Genomic DNA, 23067 nt, shown 5'->3' on the forward strand with positions numbered 1-23067 from the left:
TGAACTAATGTCTTCCACTCTGTGTTCTTCCACCGCCAAAACACTAATATCTCCACTCAGCCGGAAATTCACAAAATTCAGGTCTTTTTCTCTTCTGTGTTCCTTTGAACTTTTCACTACAACCTCAAAGCCTGATGAACAAAACGCCACTGTTCAAAGCCACTCGCAGTTCTCCGGTTACTCTTCTCAACTGTTGTTTTGCTAAAAAAAGTTCAACATTTTGTATTAATATATGTTTCTTATTATGATTTTTTTTGGTAGATTTGGAGAACAGCATATATACAATCTTAACTATAGACCGTTGGGAGTCCTTGAACCACATGGATTACAAGTTAGCTTCTTTGAGGCAAGTTCATGGAAGGCTAGCTTTGAAATTTCTCAACTTTTTTATCAAACAGCCTGGTTTGGAACACAATCATCTTGCTCATGTACTTTCAATGACAACCCATATTCTTGTTAGAGCTAGAATGTATGATTCGGCTAAATCATTGTTGAGGCGCTTATGTAAAATGGGTGTTGACTCGAAGTTTGTTTTTGGTGTTTTGATGGATACATACCCTCTTTGCAATTCAAACCCTTCGGTTTTCGATCTATTAATCAGGGGTTATCTGAAAGATGGAATGATTGATCATGCTTTGGAGACTGTCGGGTTTATGCGTTCTCGAGGATTCAAGCCATCGGTTTATACTTGTAATATGATGTTAGGCTCAATGGTGAAAGATGGGAGAGTTTGTACTGTTTGGTCATTTTTCAGGGAATTGCTTGATTTGAAGATTTGTCCTAATATTGCTACTTTTAATATATTGATCAGTGTTTTGTGTGCCGAAGGGAAACTCAAGAAAGCTGTTTATTTGTTGAGAAAGATGGAGAACAGCGGTTACCTACCGACTATAGTTACTTACAATACTTTTCTCCATTGGTTTTGCAAGAAGGGGAGGTATAAATCGGCCTTCGAGCTGATTGATCGTATGGGGTCCAAGGGTATTGAAGCAGATGTATGTACATATAATTTTCTTATTAACGATTTGTGTAGAAATGACCGAAGTGCTAAAGCTTACTTGCTGTTAAAAAAGATGAGAAAAAGAAGGATATCTCCAAATGCCATTACCTATAACACTCTCATTAAAGGGTTTGTAAAGGGTGGAAATGTTCGGATTGCTACTCGGGTTTTTGATGAGATTGCATGTTCTAATCTTGAGCCGAATGTTGCTACTTACAATGCTTTGATTGAAGGTCATTCTAATGAGGCTAACTTTGAAGAAGCTCTAAGACTCGTGGATATGATGGAAAAAGTGGGATTACAGCCTAATGAAGTTAGCTACGGAGCACTTTTAAATGGGTTGTGCAGGCATGCTAAGTTTGATCTAGCGAGAAGTATTTTTGAGAGATTCAGGACAATTGGCATGGGTTTTGGTTGTTTACCGTACACTGAAATGATTGATGGACTATGCAAGAATGGGTTCTTCAATAAAGCTGTACATATGCTTCATAAGATGCTCGAGGAAGGTGTGACTCCTGATATTATTACATTTTCCGTGCTTATAAATGGATTTCACAAGGCTGGGAAGATAAAAAGTGTGAAGGAAATTATATGTAAAATGTATAGAGCTGGTTTTGAACCTAACAAAGTTATTTTCTCCTCATTAATCTACAATTTCTGTAGGATGGGATTCGTCTCTGAAGCATTGAATGTCTACAGAATTATGAATTGCAGCGGCCATGCTGCTGACAGTTTTACTTGTAACATGTTGGTTGCTTCTCTTTGTAGAGATGGAAAAGTTCGAGAGGCTGAGGATTTCATGAGTCACATGAGTCAGATTGGTTGTAATGCTAACTACGTCACATTTGATTGTCTTATAAGTGGATATGGAAATTTGGGTGATGGCCTGAAGGCATTTTATTTGTTCGATGAGATGGTTAAAATAGGTAATAATCCCAGTTTTTTCACATACGGCAGCCTACTCAAAGGACTACGTAAGGGTGGAAATCTGGTAGAAGCGAAGAGATTGTTGAACAACCTGCATTACGTTCCTTCGGCGGTAGGTAATGTTGTCTACAACACCATGCTTGCTGGGACCTGCAAATCAGGGAATATGTCGGAATCAGCGGCCCTTTTCGATGAGATGGTTCGGTTTGGTATTCTTCCTGATAGTTATACATATACCATCCTTCTTTATGGGTTTTGTAGAAAGGGAAAAGTTGTTGTTTGTTATGGTTGGAAGAGAAGAAGAACGGAGGAGGGAAGAGATTGGGAATGGACGAAAGAGGGGAGGATTTGGGGATGGAGGCTCGAGGGTTAGAGATTAAAAAATATGAATTGGGAATTAAAATGGAAGAGGGCAGATGATTATGTTACCTGATGAGAGGGAGCAGGTCGAGATGGAGCAGACCAGAAGCATAATCGAGCGGCCCAGATCGGTTGGCCCAAATGAAGGCTAAAAAGGGAAATGATACAAAAGCAAGTCTGTTAGCAAAAATGTCAGCTGGCAGGAATTAGATTCTCAGTACTATTTTTGTAACTAAATAAAATACCTGTTGTAGTCATCTTTTGCTCATGAATTGAATGACTGAGAAATCATTTCTGTAATCTCCATTCTTCTTCTTCTAAAATCCCAACTTCTTCGATAATTTCTTCTTCTTATTTCCCAATCCACAACAAATTGGTATCGAGAGCTTCGGTTCTGGCAAGTAAATCACGAGCATGACAAAGAAAAATCAGAGTATGGAGGCAGATTTAGCTGGGTTACAGAAACAGATGGAAGATTTGACAACGTTGGTGAAAAAGGGTAACGATGATTCTAATACACCTAAATGGTGGGAAGCCCAAGAGAACAGAATTACTGCAATGGAGACTAGAATGGCTACCAACCAAGGATATGTGGAAAAACTCTTGAAGATTTTAACTGGCAGAGATGGAGAACAGGAGCAGTCTGAAGGTGATTAGGTAAACACTCCTGATAACTCTAAAAATGGGGAGAAAAATCCCGTTTTGGTGACTGTAGTAAAGGATAAATCAAGATTCACTTATAAAACTGATGAACCGGGAATATTGAAAGACAAGCCTGATGCTTGTTTAGCCCTTAAGAATAGTTCTAGGCCTGAGAATCAAGTGGGTGAAAACAGTAACAATAGATCTATTATAGGAATAGAAGCTAAAACCAGGGGACCAGGGAGTTCTTTTATCAGTTCGGGGTCAATGTGGCATAGACCTAAAATTGATTTACCATTTTTTTTACAGACTCAGATCAGTCCCCACAAGCAGAGGAAGAAACACTGGAAATATCTATGAATGTCATTACTGGTTCTATTGGTCATACCACATTGAGGATACAAGGATCTATTCAGGGTAGACCATTGAATATTCTAATAGATAGTGGGAGTATACACAGTTTCTTGACTCCTAATTGGGTTGATGTTGGTATTCAAATCACTACTCCTTATCCTTTGGCTATTATTGTGGCTAATGATCAACAATTATTCAGTTCAGCTAGATGCAACAAAGTGAAATGGCAAATGCAAGGCCATACATTTACACATGATTTCAGACTGCTTAAGTTGGGGGGAAGTGACATGGTTTTAGGAGTGGATTGGATGAAGTTATTCAGTCCAATATTAATGGACTTTAATAACATGACTCTAAGTTTTGACCATGGAGGGCAGAGGATTTGTATTCAGGGACAGCAGCCTTCAACTGAGCTGCAGCAAATTTTAGGAGCTACCTTACTTAAAATGAGTGCAGGGGATTCTGATCTTATGGGTCATATTGTCCTAATGACTATGACAGGGCATTCTTCTTCCATTCATATTGAAATCCAACATCTACTGGATAAATACATACCAGTTTTTGATGAACCTGTTGGTCTACCTCCCCAGAGGTCTCATGACCATGCAATTCCACTTAAACCTAATGCCAATCCTGTTAATCTAAGGCCTTATAGATTTCCTTATAATCAGAAAGCTGAAGTTGAGAAACAGATAGCTACTATGCTAACTTCTTCTATTATTCAACCTAGCAGGAGTCCTTTTGCCTCTCCCTGCCTTCTTATTAAAAAGAAGGATGACACTTGGAGATTTTGTGTGGATTATAGGCAACTTAACAGTATGACTGTTAAAGACAAATTTCCTATTCCTATAGTGGATGATTTATTGGATGAGCTGCATGGGACAATTTATTTCTCAAAGATTGATCTAAGGTCTGGTTATTGGCAGATTAGAATTAAACCTGAAGATATTTACAAGGCAGCCTTTAGAACACATCAAGGCCATTATGAGTTTAAGGTAATGCTTTTTGGCCTTACTAATGCTCCTGTTATATTTCAAACTCTTATGAATGATTTGTTTAATTCCTTCCTTAGGAAGTTTGTTTTAGTTTTCTTTGATGATATCTTGGTGTACAGCAGCAGTATGGAAGATCATGTTGAACATTTACAATCAGTTTTGGAGGTTTTACAAAAGAACCAATTATTTACTAAATTGTCCAAGTGTTTTTTGGACAGACCAAGGTAGAGTACCTTGGCCATATTATTTCTGTTGCAGGGGTGTCTACTGATCCTAGTAAGGTGGAAGCTATGCAAACTTGGCCGAAGCCTAAAACCCTTAAATCTCTCAGAGGGTTTCTAGGTCTAACAGGTTATTATAGAAGATTTATTCGAAATTATGGCATTCTTAGCAGACCATTGACATTACATTAAAGAAGGATGGCTTCCAATGGAATTCTGTTGCTCATACTGCATTTGAAAATCTTAAGAAAGCTATGTGTTCTGCTCCAGTTTTAGCACTGTCTGATTTTTCTAAGAATTTTTTTCTGGAAACAGATGCTAGTTCTGGGGGTATTGGGGCTGTTCTTTCACAGGAAGGAAGACCAATTGCTTATTTGAGTAAAGCTTTAAGCCCTAGAGATTCAACACTATCTATTTATGAAAGAGAATATCTTACTATTCTCTTAGCTGTGTCAAAATGGAGGCATTATTTGGAGAGCATGCCATTTGTTATTAAGACATATCATGAACCCTTAAGTTTTTTTTGGAGCAGAAGTTGACTACAACTATTTAAAAGAAAGGGTTGACAAAGCTTTTGGGGTTAGACTATACTATTCAGTATAGAAAAGGAAAATTAAATGTGGTTGCTGATGCTTTATCTAGAAGGTGGGAGGATCAAGCTCAATGTATGACTATAGGAGCAACAATCCTAATTCCTACTTGGGTCCAGGAGATTGAAGACAGTTATCAGAATTACTCTTTAGCTCAGAATTGGATTTCAATTCTAACTGTTAATCCAGCTGCTGACAGTAAATGGAAATTGTCTAAGGTTGTTCTTAGATATGAAGGGAGAGTTTATATTGGATCTAATGGAAGCCTTAGAGTGAAAATCATACAGACTTTGCATGACTCTCCCCTGGGGACATTCAGGAATACAAGCTACTTATTACAGAATAAGGTCAATTTTTTATTGGCCGAATCTTAAGTCTATGGTTACTGCTTTTATTAGATGTTGTCAGATTTGCCAACAAATTAAAGTGGAACATATTCCAAAGCCTGAATTACTACAGCCACTGCCTATCCCTAATCAGGCTTGGGAAGTCATAACTATGGATTTCATTGCGGGTTTATCTACTTCACTTAAGAAAAACTGTATATTGGTTATTGTGGATAAATTTACCAAATACAATAATTTTCTATCACTATCTCATCCCTATTCTGCAGTAGAGGTAGCTAAAATCTACTTGGATAATGTGTATAAGTTGCATGGCTATCCTAAAGTGGCCATTTCTGATAGAGATAGAACCTTTACTAGTATATTTTGGAAGGAACTAATGAAACAGTTGGGTACTAAGACCCTTTTCAGTACTGCTTATCATCCTGAAACAGACGGACAAACAGAAAGGGTTAATCAATGTTTAGAACAGTATCTTAGAGGGCTTTGCTTCTATCAGCCTAAGCAATGGGCTAAGTGGTTGTCTCATGCAGAGTGGTGGTATAATACAACTTATCACACTGCCCTAAAAATTACACCTTTTCAGGCTTTGTATGGTTACCAACCACCTATTATGGTTTGGACCACAGAAACTACAGTGCAAGCAGTGCAAGATATGATGACAAGCGGTGCAAGATATGATGACAAACAGAGAGAATATCAGACAATTGGTCAAGCAGCAATTGGAATTAACCAGCAACCGTATGAAGCAACAAACAGATAAAAAGAGATCAGAAAGAGTTTTTCATGTGGGGGATATGGTTTACCTGAAGCTCCAGCCATATAGACAAACTTCATTAGCCTTGCGAAAAAACCTAAAGTTAGCAGCGAAATATTATTGGCCATATAAGGTTCTGGAAAAAATCGGTGAAGTGGCCTATCGATTACACTTACCTGATTCATCAAAACTTCATCCAATGTTTCATGTAAGCCTTCTGAAGAAATTTATCGGGGATTCCTCTATTGCTGCAACGGACCCTCCTGCAATAGATGATGGACATTTCAGAGTTAAACCTCTAAAGATTTTGGCTAAACGTATAGTGAATAGACACAGCAAACCAGTCACTCAGCTTTTGGTTCGATGGGAGAATCTTGATGAATCGAACGAAACATGGGAAGACTATATGGTTTTAAAATCTTAGTTTCCTGGATTTGATCCTTGGAGACAAGGATCTTCTCGTGGGGTGGGTATTGTTATGGTTGGAAGAGAAGAAGAACGGCGAGGAGGGAAGAGATTGGGAATGGACGAGAGAGGGGACGATTTGGGGATGGAGGCTCGAGGGTTAGGGATTAAAAAATGTGAATTGGGAATTAAAATGGAAGAGGGACAGATGATTATGTTACCTGATGAGAGGGAGCAGGCCGAGATGGAGCAGACCAGAAGCACAATGGAGCGACCCAGATCGGTTAGTCCAAATGAAGGCTAAAAAGGGAAATGATACAAAAGCAAGTCTGTTAACAAAAATGCCAGCTGGCAGGAATTAGATTCTCAGTATTATTTTTGTAACTAAATAAAATACCTGTTGTAGTCATCTTTTGCTCATGAATTGAATGACTGAGAAATCATTTCTGTAATCTCTATTCTTCTTCTTCTAAAATCCCAACTTCTTCGATAATTTCTTCTTCTTATTTCCCAATCCACAACACTGTTTCCCTTCTGTTTCTGGGGAAGCTGATGGAGAAAGAAGTTTTCTTTCCAGATCAAGTTACATACACCTGTTTAGTTGATGGTCTTTTCAGGGCTGGCCAATCAACGGCTGCTTCTTATTTTTATGAAGACATGGAGCGAAAAAATCTGTCTTTATGTTATTGCTTTTAATGTTGCTCTTGATGGAAACTGTAGGAGGGGAAAATTGACGAACGTGGATAATCTGTTTTCCATGATGAGAAGCAAAAGCTTATACCCCAGTTTGGCTACATATAATATTTTGTTGCATGGATATTCCAAGCAAAAAGACATTCAGAGTTGCTCATTTCTTTTTAGACTCATGATCGGTTGTGGCATTTTGCCTGATAGATTATCATCACATGGCCTCATTCTTGGACTTTGCAAGTCAGGGATGCTGGATGTTGGTATTAAAATCTTGAAAAGTATGATATCTGTAGGTGTTGAAGTCGATCGGTTTGCATTCAACTTGCTTATTAGCAAGTGCTGTGAAAGAGGTGATACCAGAAGGACCTTCGATCTGGTTAATGTTATGAAACTTTTGGGAATATTTCCTGATTTGGAGACCCTTGATGCAATCGTTATCGGGCTCAATAGAAATCTTGCACTTCAAGAATCTCATATTATTTTGCATGAAATGGCTCAGAAGGGTTTCCTTCCCAAGGGGAAACAATATATTAAATTGATTAATTCTGTGTGTAGACGTAGGGATTTGCAAACAGCATTCCAATTGAAGGATGAAATGACGTCTCTCGGTATCGCTTCACCTGATGTTGCAGAGAGTGCTGTTGTACGAGGACTTGCCTTATGCGGGAAGGTCGATGAATCAACATTGGTTCTTGATATGATGCTATGCAAGCAACTTGTTCCAACTGTTGCTACATTTACAACCCTTATGCACAGGTTCTGCATGTTGGTAATGCTCAATCCCACATAGTGTTGGAAACACTATTGGGAATGGTATTTAAGGCTTGACATTCCACTTCCTTGTTGAGTGATAGAGAACAAGGGGGGCTCTCGCGCACCGCCGCCGCCGTCCGTCCGTCTCGTCTCGTCTCGGCTCGGCACGGCTCGGCTCGGCTCGGCTCGTGGTCGTGGTCGTGGTCGAGGTCGTGGTCGTGGTCGTGGTCGTGGTCGTGGTAATACGTGTCTTCGACACGTCCGCGCGGATACTATCTTTTTAGAGAAAATTCTTGAGGAATTTCTCTTTGAAAGAAACAAATGGAAAATGTGAAAGATATCAACTGATATTTATAGGCTGCTGAGGACTGTTTGAATTTCAAATAATAACAGCTGAATTATTATTTTTTATCAGAAATTAAACAGTTTATTCCTAAATTAAATCAGAAACGTTAAGATGTACCTGGACTGATTTACAGCTTTGTACAGAGGAGACAAGCTGTTAATATCAGGAGTTACAGGAGTTATTTGATTTAATTCCAGGGGTTACATGATATAATTTCGGGAGTTATAACAGCTGAATAATTATACAATGAACCTGGACTATTTCTGAGTCAGGTTCATCTAGACGTTTCAGCTGTTACAAATAAGAGGTTTAATCCTGAAATTTTATGGACGATTTTAACCCTATTTCTAGCCTATAAATAGAGAGCTATATTCAGCTTCTCAACTCACTCCAAAACATTTTACAATTCACTTACAAAGTGTTTTCTAAAGTTCTCTCCGTGAGTTCTCTCTGAGTGCTTTCCGATCAGAAGTACAATACCACCAGCAGTCCACTCCGGTTTCGGGTGTACGGAATTTGGAGCGACCGTGTTAACCTCGGGGGACGGTCCGCCTACTGCAGCGATTACACACATCGAGGCGAATTCGTTTCTAAGGCAGTGGTTCTTACCACGACACGGTTTACGAATCTGTTCTTCTTAATTACTGTTTATATTTTCAGTCAGTGCTAACGGTGTAGTTTTGCAGTTCATATATCCAACAATTTAGAAACGAATTTCCATAAACTGCAATCATGTCGACACCTTTGAGCAAACTCATTCCCGATCTTTCCAAGCTCGATGCACTTGATGGAAAGAACTATAGAAGGTGGTCCCAAAGAATTCTGATATTCTTCGAGCAACTTGATCTTGATTACGTGTTGCTCAAGCCACCACCTACCATGCCACCAACCCCAGCTGTCGGTAATGATGCGGATACGATCCTCAATGATGATGCCTTAGCAACTGCCGCCGCCGTTCTCGCTACCTACGAGAAATACGAGAAGGATAACAAGACGGTACGAGGACATTTGCTCAGCCACATGTCAAATAAACTATTTGATATGTTCCTTAGAGAAAGGAGTGCCAAGACAATATGGGACACTCTCGACAAGAAGTATGGTGCGGATGATGCGGGGATAAAGAAGTACGTTGTCGGTGAATGGCTCAAATTCCAGATGACAGACGACAAACCAATAATGGATCAAGTCCATGACTATGAGAACTTAGTCGCTGACATCATCGCTGAAGGGATGCAAATGTGTGAGGTGCTGCAAGCCAATGTACTCATTGAGAAGCTGCCCAAGTCCTGGTCCGATTACCGCAACTCTCTTAAGCATAAGAAGAGAGACATTTCGCTTGAAGAACTTGTGGGCCATATGAAGATTGAAGAAGCCAACCGTTTAAAAGATAAGCTTACTAATTCTATGAGTAATTTATCTTTTAGAGCTAACTTGGTTGAGTCTAAATTTAAGAAGATCATGAAACGTGGGAATCAAGACAAAAAGACGAAACCACAGAAGGCTACCAACTTCAAGAAGTCAGGAAAGGCCAAACCGGAAGGAAAGACGTTCAAGTGTTATGTCTGCGGTTTACCTGGCCACAAAGCTTACCAATGCCAACACCGCTCAGACCGCCAAAATGACAACAAGCCACAGATGCACGTTGTAGAAGAAGATGATGATATCATTGTTGCGGTGGTCTCAGAAGTTAATCTGGTGGAGAACAGTTCAGAATGGGTAGTTGACACTGGCGCTTCGAAGCATTTCTGCGCAAGGAAGGAGTTTTTCACCGAGTTCGAGGATGGAAACACTGGTGAACGTGTGTACATGGGGAACTCTAGCAGCTCTGAAGTGCTAGGCAAAGGCAAGGTTTTACTCAAGCTGACTTCTGGTAAAACTCTGGCTTTAAATAATGTTCTGTATGTACCTGCCTTGCGTAGAAATTTGATAAGTGGTGGGCTTCTGAATAAGGCAGGCATTAGTTAGTTTTTGAGGCAGATAAACTTGTACTTTCCCGAAATGGTGATTATGTGGGGAAAGGGTTTTTAAGCAATGGTTTATTTGTCATAGAAACTCAATTTAATGAAAATAAAGCTACCACTTCTGCTTATATTGTTGAATCCATTGATATGTGGCATGCTAGATTAGGACACGTGAATATTCATGCTTTAAAGAAATTAATGAATATGAATGTTCTGCCTAAACTAGACACAACTAGCTTTAACAAATGTGAGATTTGTGTAGAAGCTAAACATACTAGACCTCACTTTAAGACTGTTTCTAATAGAAAGACTGAACTGTTAGAACTTATTCATACTGATCTAGCAGATTTTAGAAACACTGAAAGTAAAGGAGGAAAACACTACTACATAACTTTTGTAGATGATTATTCAAGATATACAAAAGTTTATCTCCTAAGAACTAAAGATGAAGCTGAAACTTCTTTCTTATTTATAAGGCAGAAGTTGAAAATCAGTTAGAAAGGAGAATCAAACGGGTTAGATCTGATAGAGGTGGTGAATATGGATCTAATTTCTTAAAAGATATTTGTGAAAAGAATGGCATAATTCATGAAACATCAGCCCCCTATTTTCCTCAACAGAATGGTATAGCCGAAAGGAAAAATAGAACTTTAAAAGAGATGATGAATTCTTTACTAATAAGTTCCGGGTTATCTGATAACATATGGGGGGAGGCCATTCTATCAGCAACTCATATCTTGAACCGAGTTCCTCATAAGAAATTAGATTCTACCCCATATGAATTGTGGAAAGGATACGCTCCTAATTTACAATACCTGAAAGTGTGGGGGTGTCTGGCTAAAGTGGGCTTGCCAGATTTTAAGAAGTCCACCATCGGACCTAAAACCGTTGATGCAGTGTTTATAGGGTATGCTACGAATAGTGCTGCATACAGATTCATGCTTTTACAAGATTATTCTATTTGTGAATCAAGAGATGCTGTTTCTTTGAAAATACTTTTCCTTTAAAGGAACCGAGAATAAATATTGAAACACAAATAGATATATTCCATCAACTTCTTCTAGTAATCCTGCTAGGTCTTTTGAACAAATTGATTTTGAGCCTAGAAGAAGTAAAAGGCAAAGAGTTGAAACCTCTTTTGGACCAGACTTTATTACTTCCTTTATTTCTGAGATAAATGATTTAGACTTCATTTCAGATCCTATAGCTCAAATTTTTCTATTAGATGAGGATCCTAAAACTTTTGAAGAAGCTATAAGATCTATCGATGCTAGTTTTTGGAAAAGCGCTGTTAATGATGAACTAGAATCGATAATGTCTAATCATACTTGGGAATTAGTTGACTTGCCTAAGGGATTCAAACCAATCTCCAACAAATGGGTCTTCCGGAAGAAACTAAGGCCAGATGGTTCGATTCAGCGGTACAAGGCAAGGTTAGTCGTCAAAGGGTTCACTCAAAGGTTTGGTTTAGACTACTTTGATACATACTCTCCCGTTACAAAAATCTCAACGATTCGTGCATTATTTGCACTAGCCTCTATTCATAAGTTGCAGGTACATCAAATGGATGTTAAGACTGCTTTCTTGAATGGGGATCTAGATGAGGAGATTTACATGGAGCAACCACTAGGTTTTGAGGCACCTGGTATGGAAGGCAAAGTTTGTAGACTCAAAAAGTCACTCTATGGACTTAAGCAGGCTCCTAAACAGTGGTATGAGAAATTTCATAAAACTATTCTTAGTTTTGGTTTTGTTGTGAATGGTTCGGATGCTTGTGTGTATTCGAAGATGTTTGAAACTGAATGTGTTATCATAAGTCTTTATGTTGATGACATGTTGATTTTCAGTTCTAACATTGAGTCCATTAACAAAGTTAAAAATTTCTTGTCCACTAAGTTTGAGATGACAAATTGGGAGAAGTAGATGTAATCTTAGGAGTCAAAGTTACCAAAACTGAGAAGGGATTTTCTTTATGTCAAGCACATTATAGAGAAAGTGCTAAAGAAATTTGACAGTTTTGATGTCGTCCCTGTTCGAACTCCTTATGACCCTAGCATACATCTAGTTAAGAATAAAGGAAGTAGTGTTTCCCAAACTGAATATGCTAAATTAATCGGAAGTTTAATGTTCTTAATGAACTATACTCGGCCTGATATTGCTTATGCCGTGAGAGACTAAGTAGATATACTCATAATCCGAGTGGTGAGCACTGGATTGCGCTTAAACGCTTACTAAAGTATCTTAAGGGTACTGTGAATTGGAAACTTGAGTTTGTTGGCTTTCCTGCGGTATTGGAAGGATATTGTGATGCCAACTGGGTTTCTGATAATGATGAGGTAAGCTCTACAAGCGGGTATGTTTTTACTTTGGGTGGAGCAGCGATCTCGTGGAAATCATCAAAGCAGACTTGTATTGCTCGTTCTACCATGGAGTCAGAGTTTATAGCTCTTGACCTAGCTGGGCAAGAAGCCGAGTGGCTCAGAAGCTTGTTAGCAGATATTCCGTTGTGGGGAAGACCGACTCCTCCAGTTTCATTGTTGTGTGATTCACAAGCTGCAATATGTGTGGCTAAGAACCAAGCTTACAATGGTAAGAAAAGACACATTCGCATAAGACATGAATCAGTTAGACACTTGATAAAGAATGGAGTGCTCTCTTTAGAGTATGTGAAGTCGGAAAGGAACCTAGCAGATCCACTTACCAAAGGGTTAAGTCGGAAGCTGGTCCTAGATTCATCGAGGGGGATGGGTCTAAAGCCCATTGGTTGAGGAATTCATGGTGGATACCCAACTTAGTTATCTAAGTTCCATGTGGTCAAACGAAACCATGGAAAGACTCATAGTGCACATTCCTACTGCCTATCCCTATGATGAATAATGTGCATGCCCAGGATGAGCTTAATTGCTCTTAATAAATTCATACCCCAGGCTTTGGGTGGTCTTAGTGAGAAAGACTTGATGAATTTACCGATTTTGGCTGAATATCTATTCTTAATAAGTTCATAACCCAGACCGAGTGGGTAGGAAATGATGAACTTACCGACAGAAAGGTTGAGTTTGTTAAACTCTTAATAAATTCAAATCCAAGTATTTGGATGGTTCTAGTGAGAAGGACTTATTGAATTTACCGATAAATGAGGTTGAATATTTATTCTTAATGACTTCTTAGCCCAGAGTTTGGGTGGTTCATTTATAATGAACTTGAAAAAAGTCACCAAACCCTTTGTGAGGTTGAGCTATTATAAAAGCTCTTAATTATTTCATATTCCTTTTAAAGGGTGGTTTATGTTGAGATAAACTTGATGAAATAACCTATGTAAGTGAGAAGGGTTAGCCGCCTTCTATGAAAAATGTTGGACTGTTTTTCTAGCACACTTACTAGAATCCTGAGGTAAGATGGCCAAATATATACGTTTGTATATATATATCTTACACATCGAGGACTCAGGTGGATGAAGGGGTTAGTTGTGTGTTATGAGTTTACCTTGATCTTAGAAAGTTCCAGACTAGTTTCACTTATCTAAGAGAATGATTCATCATCACTATGTACTAGTTCCAGATATGTTCACTAGTGCTTAAGCAACTAATCTCGCTATTACTCTTCTGGAAAGCTTGTTTTCGAGTTTCAGAAGATTTCTTTCGCATTAGTGGGGGAATGTTGGTAATGCTCAATCCCACATAGTGTTGGAAACACTATTGGGAATGGTATTTAAGGCTTGACATTCCACTTCCTTGTTGAGTGATAGAGAACAAGGGGGGCTCTCGCGCACCGCCGCCGCCGTCCGTCCGTCTCGTCTCGTCTCGGCTCGGCACGGCTCGGCTCGGCTCGTGGTCGTGGTCGTGGTCGTGGTCGTGGTCGAGGTCGAGGTCGAGGTCGTGGTCGTGGTCGTGGTCGTGGTCGTGGTCGTGGTCGTGGTAATACGTGTCTTCGACACGTCCGCGCGGATACTATCTTTTTAGAGAAAATTCTTGAGGAATTTCTCTTTGAAAGAAACAAATGGAAAATGTGAAAGATATCAACTGATATTTATAGGCTGCTGAGGACTGTTTGAATTTCAAATAACAGCTGAATTATTATTTTTTATCAGAAATTAAACAGTTTATTCCTAAATTAAATCAGAAACGTTAAGATGTACCTGGACTGATTTACAGCTTTGTACAGAGGAGACAAGCTGTTAATATCAGGAGTTACAGGAGTTATTTGATTTAATTCCAGGGGTTACATGATATAATTTCGGGAGTTATAACAGCTGAATAATTATACAATGAACCTGGACTATTTCTGAGTCAGGTTCATCTAGACGTTTCAGCTGTTACAAATAAGAGGTTTAATCCTGAAATTTTATGGACGATTTTAACCCTATTTCTAGCCTATAAATAGAGCTATATTCAGCTTCTCAACTCACTCCAAAACATTTACAATTCACTTACAAAGTGTTTTCTAAAGTTCTCTCCGTGAGTTCTCTCTGAGTGCTTTCCGATCAGAAGTACAATACCACCAGCAGTCCACTCCGGTTTCGGGTGTACGGAATTTGGAGCGACCGTGTTAACCTCGGGGGACGGTCCGCCTACTGCAGCGATTACCACATCGAGGCGAATTCGTTTCTAAGGCAGTGGTTCTTACCACGACACGGTTTACGAATCTGTTCTTCTTAATTACTGTTTATATTTTCAGTCAGTGTTAACGGTGTAGTTTTGCAGTTCATATATCCAACACTGCAAAGAAAGCAACGTTGCGGATGCTTTAAAGCTGAGTAAAATGGAGCTTTGTGGTCTGAAGTTTGATGTTATTGCTTACAATGTCATCATTTCGGGCCTTTGTGCCGACGGGGACATAACTGCTGCTTTTGAACTATATCGAGAGATGAAACAAAATGGTTTGTTGCCCAATGCCACTACTTATACTGTCCTAGTTGATGCCCTTCTCACCGACGGGAGTAACCCATCTACTGGTGATGCACTTTTAAAGGACTTAAAGGGGAGGGGAATCATATCTTGTGATTGGGATGGCAGTACAGAGCAGTTTCAGAAGGCGTTGATAATCGCCAAGAAAAGGTTGAAGTACTTGAAACAGAATAAGAGGAAATAGCGTCAAAGAAAATCCGTAAAGTCCAAAACTTATAGACCAAGTTTCTGCTCATCTACTTATTGATGAGGTTCAAATGGAACTTTTGCTTCTCAACCGGCATGGCATTCTGATTTGGTTTGCACAAGCCTCAACTTTTGATCTATGGCTATTATTTCCCTTTCAGCTTATACCTTTTTTTCTCAAAACTTATAGACCAAGTTTCTGCTCATCTACTTATTGATGAGGTTCAAATGGAACTTTTGCTTCTCAACCGGTCATGGCATTCTGATTTGGTTTGCACCAAGCCTCAACTTTTGATCAGTTATGGACTATTATTTCATCCTTTTCAGCTTATACCTTTTAAGTTTTCTCAGGTCGAATTCGTTTCCCTTCCTATTCGGAATCATGGACCCAGAAAGCATGCGTAAACATTGATTTACGTCTGCATCGAAATAGCACTGCAAACCCATGAAGATACATCAGATGCAAGACTGTGTAAGTCTCTTCTCCCTTTTCCGCACATGAGCTAAATTTACCCATTTTAAAACAGAGTAAAAGTTCCTGTTTTTGGATTGATCTGCTATCTATTTACCATCTGGTTCAATGCAATTCTTACCAACTAAACAGAACTTAATGGTTTAGGTTTGTCCCTCGCCGTTCATACCGTTGGACTCTCTGTACGCCTGGAAACGGTTTCAGCTCATCAAATGATGCATACACTTGAAGAATATAGATTTTCCAGTGAGCGCGGTCACTAACCGGTATGGTGTAACGTGTAAGGCTACAACTTCTACTAAATGTTTCTTAACCTTGAATCCTTTCTGCAATGCCATGATCTTCATTGGACAATTCATAATGGATGCAAGGAAGAAGGTGAGGAAGGGCTCTTCGAGCCGGATAGTTGAAATTCAAAGAGATGTCTCGACTTAGGTTAAATACTATCTGATGACGGATAATTCCGATTATGATGTAGTTGTACATCCCAACAAAGCAAACCTTTGTGGACTATTTTCGCTCATGATATGAGCATCAAATTGTGAAAAGAGCTATTAGTTCAAAACCGTAGGACAATTGAGGTATATGATCTATTGGGCTATGATATAATAATCACGTCACCAGTTCCGTAAAGAGCCAAACGACTCGGTTCCCCCCTTCCTTTTTCCATTAACCGTCCAAACTAACGCCGTTTATCCCGATTCCAAGCTTCTCCCCTTCTTTTTATCTCTTGCTTCACATTTTCCTCTCAAAAAAAATTCTCTCCTTTCTCTCTCTCTCTATATATATCTTCCTCTCTTTCTTCGCTAGAAAAGTTTATCTCAAGAATTCATGTGGGTATGCAATTTTTGGGACTTTTGTTGTCTTCTTCATTTCTGTTTGAATTCATTAATAGAAAGGTTTAGTTTTGTTATGTTATGTGATTTATTTTTTCTGTTTTTTATGTAGTTTTTTAGTTTTGGGTTGTTTCGATTCGTATACTTTTTGGGTTTTCGATTCTGAGTTTTAAGTAAGAAAGAGCTTTTTTGTTGCTGATGATCAGAGCTTTAAATTTACCCTTTTCATCTTTTTGGAACTGCTTTCTTTGATGTGTTTTGCAGCTCCTTTTTTTTGTATTTTTTTTATGTTTTTGTTTTTGTTTTGTTTAAGTGATGAATTGTATACCATTTGAGCTATTTACTTATGTAATGACATGATTTATGTTTTTGTTTAGAGGACATGTATTGTTACTTATGTTTTATTGGATGTCTAATCTGCAAATGGCAGCTTGATTGTGAACGTCATAATCCATAAATTCGTTAATATTCTGAGGTAGATGAATCTTTTGTGTCAATCTTTTCACATTAAATTAACCAGCGCTAAGTAATTAGAGTTCTTTATGGGATTTATGGCAACATATATTCTGAAGGGTATTACTAAATTATGCTTGGATTTGCATGACTTGCTATTATTTTGATACTTTATGTAACATCATGTTCAACTTTTTGCAGATTCCCTTTTGTCTTGTTGCTGGATAAGTTAAGCTTTTCAATGTATCTTTTCAAGAATGTGATTGTTCCATGTTATCTGGTTGTGGTTTTATATCAATAATGCATATGATTTTATGTGTTCATTTTTCATCTCCATGACTGATCTTTGTGATTTATACTCAATTATTGCTCTTTTTGGAGGCTTCTGTTTGAACTGTGTAATTGATACTGTTGCTATGTTTGGCATGGCTTCCTTTCATCGATCGACCCACTTAACTTCTCCCTTGAATAAAAATGTTATGTCAGTGATTGTACCGTAGTTTAGAATAGTTATTTCACGAACCATTTGTGTTCTCGTCGAATATCCTATTAAAAAATTGTGATTACCAGGGTTGTCAAAGTGCTTTCTCTAGAGCAATAACCAGTGTTACTGTTCAGTTAATTTAAACTACACTGTTATTTAGATTTTTGATAACGCAAGCTTTAACATGCCTTTTTGGCCACACCGATGTGATCTAAGTTCTGCTGAAGTCGCATTTTTTTTTAATTAAACATGTAAAAGATGAGTTCCACACCAAAAATACAATAAGAAATAGAGAAAATCGCCTCAGTGACCAAAAAAAAGTTATAATATACGATTTTAACCAACTTTTTTTGGATTTGCCAAAATGACCAACAAAATCGCAACGCGAAATAAAAATCGCAACGCGATCCCCAGAATCGCAAATCAGTTTCCAAAATCGCAACGCGATTCTTGAAAATCGCGATGCGATAGTACAAATTCGCATTGCGATTTTCAATAATCGCAACGCGAATATGAAAATCGCAACGCGAACACATAAATCGCAACGCGTATCCGTAAATCGCAACGTGTATCCGTAAAATCGCAACGCGTATGGGTAAATCGCAATGCGTATCCGTATATCGCAACGCGTATCCGTAAATCGCAACGATAATACATAAAATCGCAACGCGTATCCGTAAATCGCAACGTGTATCCGTAAATCGCAACGCGTATCCGTAAATCGCAATGCGTATCCGTAAATCGCAACGCGTATCCGTAAACGTAAATCGCAACGCGTATCCGTAAATCGCAACGATAATCCGTAAATCGCAACGCGTATCCGTAAATCGCAACGATAATCCGTAAATCGCAACGAGAATCTGTAAATCGCAACGATAATCCGTAAATCGCAACGAGAATCTGTAAATCACAACACTGAAATTTTGGGTATATAACACTGAAATCATAAACTAAATCCCTAAATCGCAACTCATTCCATCTCCATCTATCACTCTCCGGCGACATCCGTTCCTATATCCAACGACATCCTTCCCAATCCGGCAACAGGTTTTAGTTTCGCAGCTCGTCTGTTTAGTAAATTAATTTACAACCATGAAATCATCTGATCATGTTTGGATAGATTTGTGTTTTGGAGGGTCATGGGATAATGTTCATGGTGTTTTACAATATATGCCTTTACCCATGAATCTTCAACTAAAATTGTCTTTACAAAAGTTAACTTATGAAACTCTAATGCTACGTGTTTCAAATAAATTGAATTTAGAGCCCCTAAGTGGATTTAGGCTATCTTATCAGAGAAATGGTAAAGTTTATTTGTTAACCGACAATGAAGATGTTGAACGATTCATTGCTTACATTAGTGTTTCACAAGATGATGTTACATTGTATGTTGTTGAACCTAGAAGTAGTATTGTTGGGTCAGTAGCGGGTAGTAATCAACTAAGTTTTTCTCAAAACCCACAACCTTTCTCTAATCCAAATCCCAATCAACTTTCAGCACCAAATTCCGGTTTTCGTATTGACCAGTTAGACGATGATGAGCCAACAGAAAAATTGTAAGTACTAGTCAGTATTCGAAATTTGGTCTTGGTCAATATCCGGACTTTGATATTGGTCAATACACGGATTTTGATGATGTTTCAGAAGAAGAAACAGACCATGTGTGTAATGATTTTAATATTGGTCAATACCCGAATTTTGATGATGAAACACCCGTTGCCGAGGAAGATGTTGTTGATGATAATGAGGAGGAAGTTACGACTGTGAATGAACATGTTGAACATCCATTCTGTAATTCATATAATCCTGAAGAAGAAAAGAAGAAGAAAAAGTCCCCGAAGAAGAAAAGAAAATGCACGGGAGTATAACTGGAATATGCCAGAATTACTTCAGTTACCGGAAGAAGAGTTGGCAAAGAAAGCAGTTGATTGTTACACAAAAGTTATTCGTGTCAAGAAAGATGATTGTTTGATACAAAGGAAGACTTGAAGATAGCTTTGTATACAAAATGTGTGGAAGATGGCTATCAACTAAAAGTTAACAAATCAAGCAAAGATCGTTTCGAAACAAGGTGTATGATTGACAAAAAATGTACGTGGCGTATGATTGCAAAGAGAATAAAAGATTGCAAAATGTTTCAAGTTAGGACTTTTATTGATAAACATACATGTTCAAGAACCCAAGTTTTTCCTCACCATAGACAGGCAAACAAAAAGGTGTTGGGTGGTTTTCTGGCTGAGTTAATGTTTTTGAATGGCAGGGTATATCGGGGACATGAAATTATGACTGACATGAATGCTCGGTTCAAGATTAGTATATCATATTCTCAAGCTTGGAGAGCCAAATGTTATGCCTTGGAATTGTTGAGGGGGTCGCCAGAAGCATCGTTTGCCCAACTGCCGGCTTATTGTCACAATTTAAAGCTGAAAAATCCTGGGTCGGTAACTCATATCAAAACAGATAGAGATGGACGCTTTGAGTTGCTGTTTATCGCCATGGTGCTACGGTTAGTAAATCAATATAATTGTTGACTCATTTTGTTAGTTACATGCATTTCACATTTAAATGATTATATTTCTTGTGTATATTATTTTGTAGATTCGTTCGTTTATTACTTGCATGCGCCCAGTTATTATAGTTGACGGAGCACATTTGAAAGGTCGATACCTTGGAGTAAACTTATTAGCAGTAGCCATGGATGCTAACAATGGGATATTGCCAATAGCTTACGGGGTTGGCAAATCTGAAACCTCTGATTCATGGACATGGTTTATGGGGCATCTTAGGGATTGCATAGGTCCTATAGCAATCTGACAATCATATCCGATAGGGCAAACTCAATTGACAACGCTGTTAGAAGGTGTTCCCAGATGCTTTTCATGGACTTTGTGGTGTTCATTTGTATAGAAATCTAAAATCAAGGTCTGCTGGTATAAAAAAGCACAAATGGACATACTGGAAGGCTGTAAAAGCTTATCGGGAAGTGGATTTCAATAAGCATATAAATGTTTAAGACGTGTTTTGCCTCAGTGTGCTCAAACACTAGAAGAGTCGGGTTGAAATGGTCAAGAGTACATCAACTTGGAGCAAGATATGGTTTCATGACGTCTAATAGTGCAGAATCAATCAACGCTCTAAGTCGTCATTCCCGGAAATTACCATTTACTATGTTAATGGAGTTTTTTCGAGCCTCTATTCAACGTGGTACTACAAGAAAAGAAACCATGCAGGTATTATCTTTGAATTCGTAACTTATCATATTTATATATTTTACTAAGTATTGTTTATTTAAATTTACAGGAACATTGGAACATCGTGTTACACCATGGACTGAAAAAAAGATAACGAAAACGTGTTGTGAAGTCAACGTCATGGAGAGTTGAACCATGTTCAAACACTTTGTTTCAAGTACTGGATAATAACTTAAATGGGCTAGTCGATCTAAATGCAAAGACGTGTAGTTGTATGAAATGGCAAACATCTGGTTATCCATGTGGCCATGTTATAAAAGTTGCTCTTCATTTAAACCAAGATGATTCAAGCGCATACGCTATGGATTGCTACACTACAGAAGTTTATCGACAGACTTATGCCGAGATTGTCTACCCTATTCCACATCCTTCTGAGTGGGACATACCAGATGACTTACAAACAGTTTTGCCACCAGCCATGGACAGAAGGCTACCTGGCCGACCAAAAAGTCACGATCGTATACCGTCTAAGGGTGAAGAGAAGAAGAGATCGACATGTAGTCGGTGCAAGGAAAGTGGTCATACAAGGTTGACTGTGGATCACCAGTGCCATCAAATCATCTTTTCCTCTACCAAAATATGGATCCTCATCAAAATCCAAAGCTCATATGGTGTCAAGCAAAAGGCACTCATCTTTAAAATCCCAATCACGATTGGCTTCACCTTTTGAGACTGTTAACTTAGGTGATTTTTAAATGCAAACGTTGTATTATGTGGATTTTATGTGTGAACTTTTAACATTTTCAGTTGAATTAATGACTCAGGCCAACCATTTTGACTTAACCAACTCTTGTTATTCAGTTGTTATCACTATTAGGCATGCATTTGACTATCGCACTACGGAAAATACAATCGCAACGCGAAATGAAAATCCCAACATGAAAATCGCAATGCGGAAATGAAAATCGCAACATGAAAATCGCAATGCGGAAATGAAAATCGCAACGAGAGAATCGCAATGCGAAATGAAAATCCCAACATGAAAATCGCAATGCGGAAATGAAAATCGCAACGAGAGAATCGCAATGCGAAATGAAAATCGCAATGCGAAATGAAAATCGCAACGAGAGAATCGCAATGCGAAATGAAAATCGCAATGCGAAATGGAAATCGCAATGCGAAATGGAAATCGCAATGCGAAATGAAAATCGCAATGCGAAATGAAAATCGCAATGCGATTTTGGTTTCGCGTTGCGATCTTGTCGTTGCGATTTTGGTTTCGCGTTGCGATTCTGTCGTTGCGATTTTCATTTCGCGTTGCGATTTTGGTTTCGCGTTGCGATTTTAAGTTTCGTGTTGCGAAAGTAAACTATTTCTTCTTCTGCAAATTGAAACTTGAATGGATAAATTACTTTCAACCAAAAGACAAAACAAAGACAATACTATTCACAGTGTTAAAGAATACACAGTTTAGCAGAATTGGCAGCAACCGAACAAATTACTTTCAACCAAAAGACAAAACAAAGACAATATATTTCACAGTGTTAAAGAATACACAGTTTTAGCAGAATTGGCAGCAACCGAACAAATTTACTTTCAACCAAAAGACAAAACAAGACAAATATATTTCACAGTGTTAAAGATACACAGTTTAGCAGAATTGGCAGCAACCGAACAAATTTACTTTCAACCAAAAGACAAAACAAAGACAAATACTATTCACAGTGTTAAAGAATACACAGTTTAGCAAATTGGCAGCAACCGAATAAATTTACTTTCAACCAAAAGACAAAACAAAGACAAATACTATTTCACAGTGTTAAAGAATACAGTTTAGCAGAATTGGCAGCAACCGAATAAATTTACTAAGCAATCTAAGTGAAATGGCTAATCTAAGTGAAATTACGAGTAAATTTATCATTAAGTTAAATATGGAAAATCTTAAACTTACCTCGTTGCGTAGAGTATGAACCTCATTCTGCAACGATACTATCATCTCACGTTAGAGCGGCAACCTCACCACGTAAAGTTGACACCTCCACACGCCATGCACCATCGTTATCGCGTAGAGTACCGATCTCCTCACGCAAGGCATTGACCTCATCACGTAACTCCCTTGACTCATCCGTTGAGGTGGAGTTGGAGAACAGGGAGATAGGAGTCGTGGCATCTTTGCCGGTCGCCTATCATGAGGTA

The 23067-nt window shown here is 38.5% G+C and overlaps 1 protein-coding gene and 1 pseudogene across 1 annotated transcript; one reads left to right on the forward strand and one right to left on the reverse strand.

Moving 5' to 3' along the window:
- Positions 1–18747, forward strand: LOC120145692 (pentatricopeptide repeat-containing protein At5g55840-like; the record flags this gene model as incomplete). The annotated part of the gene is made up of 3 exons (XM_039159461.1): positions 1–176; positions 262–2208; positions 18743–18747. Coding segments are annotated over exons 1-3 (2121 nt in total), but the record flags the coding sequence as incomplete, so codon positions are not given.
- The window catches only part of LOC120145711, a 16806-nt pseudogene continuing 12355 nt past the window's right edge, over positions 18617–23067 (reverse strand).

Source organism: Hibiscus syriacus, unplaced genomic scaffold (assembly GCF_006381635.1).
Source record: "Hibiscus syriacus cultivar Baekdansim isolate YM2019G1 unplaced genomic scaffold, ASM638163v2 tig00110893_pilon, whole genome shotgun sequence".
NCBI lineage: Eukaryota > Viridiplantae > Streptophyta > Magnoliopsida > Malvales > Malvaceae > Hibiscus > Hibiscus syriacus.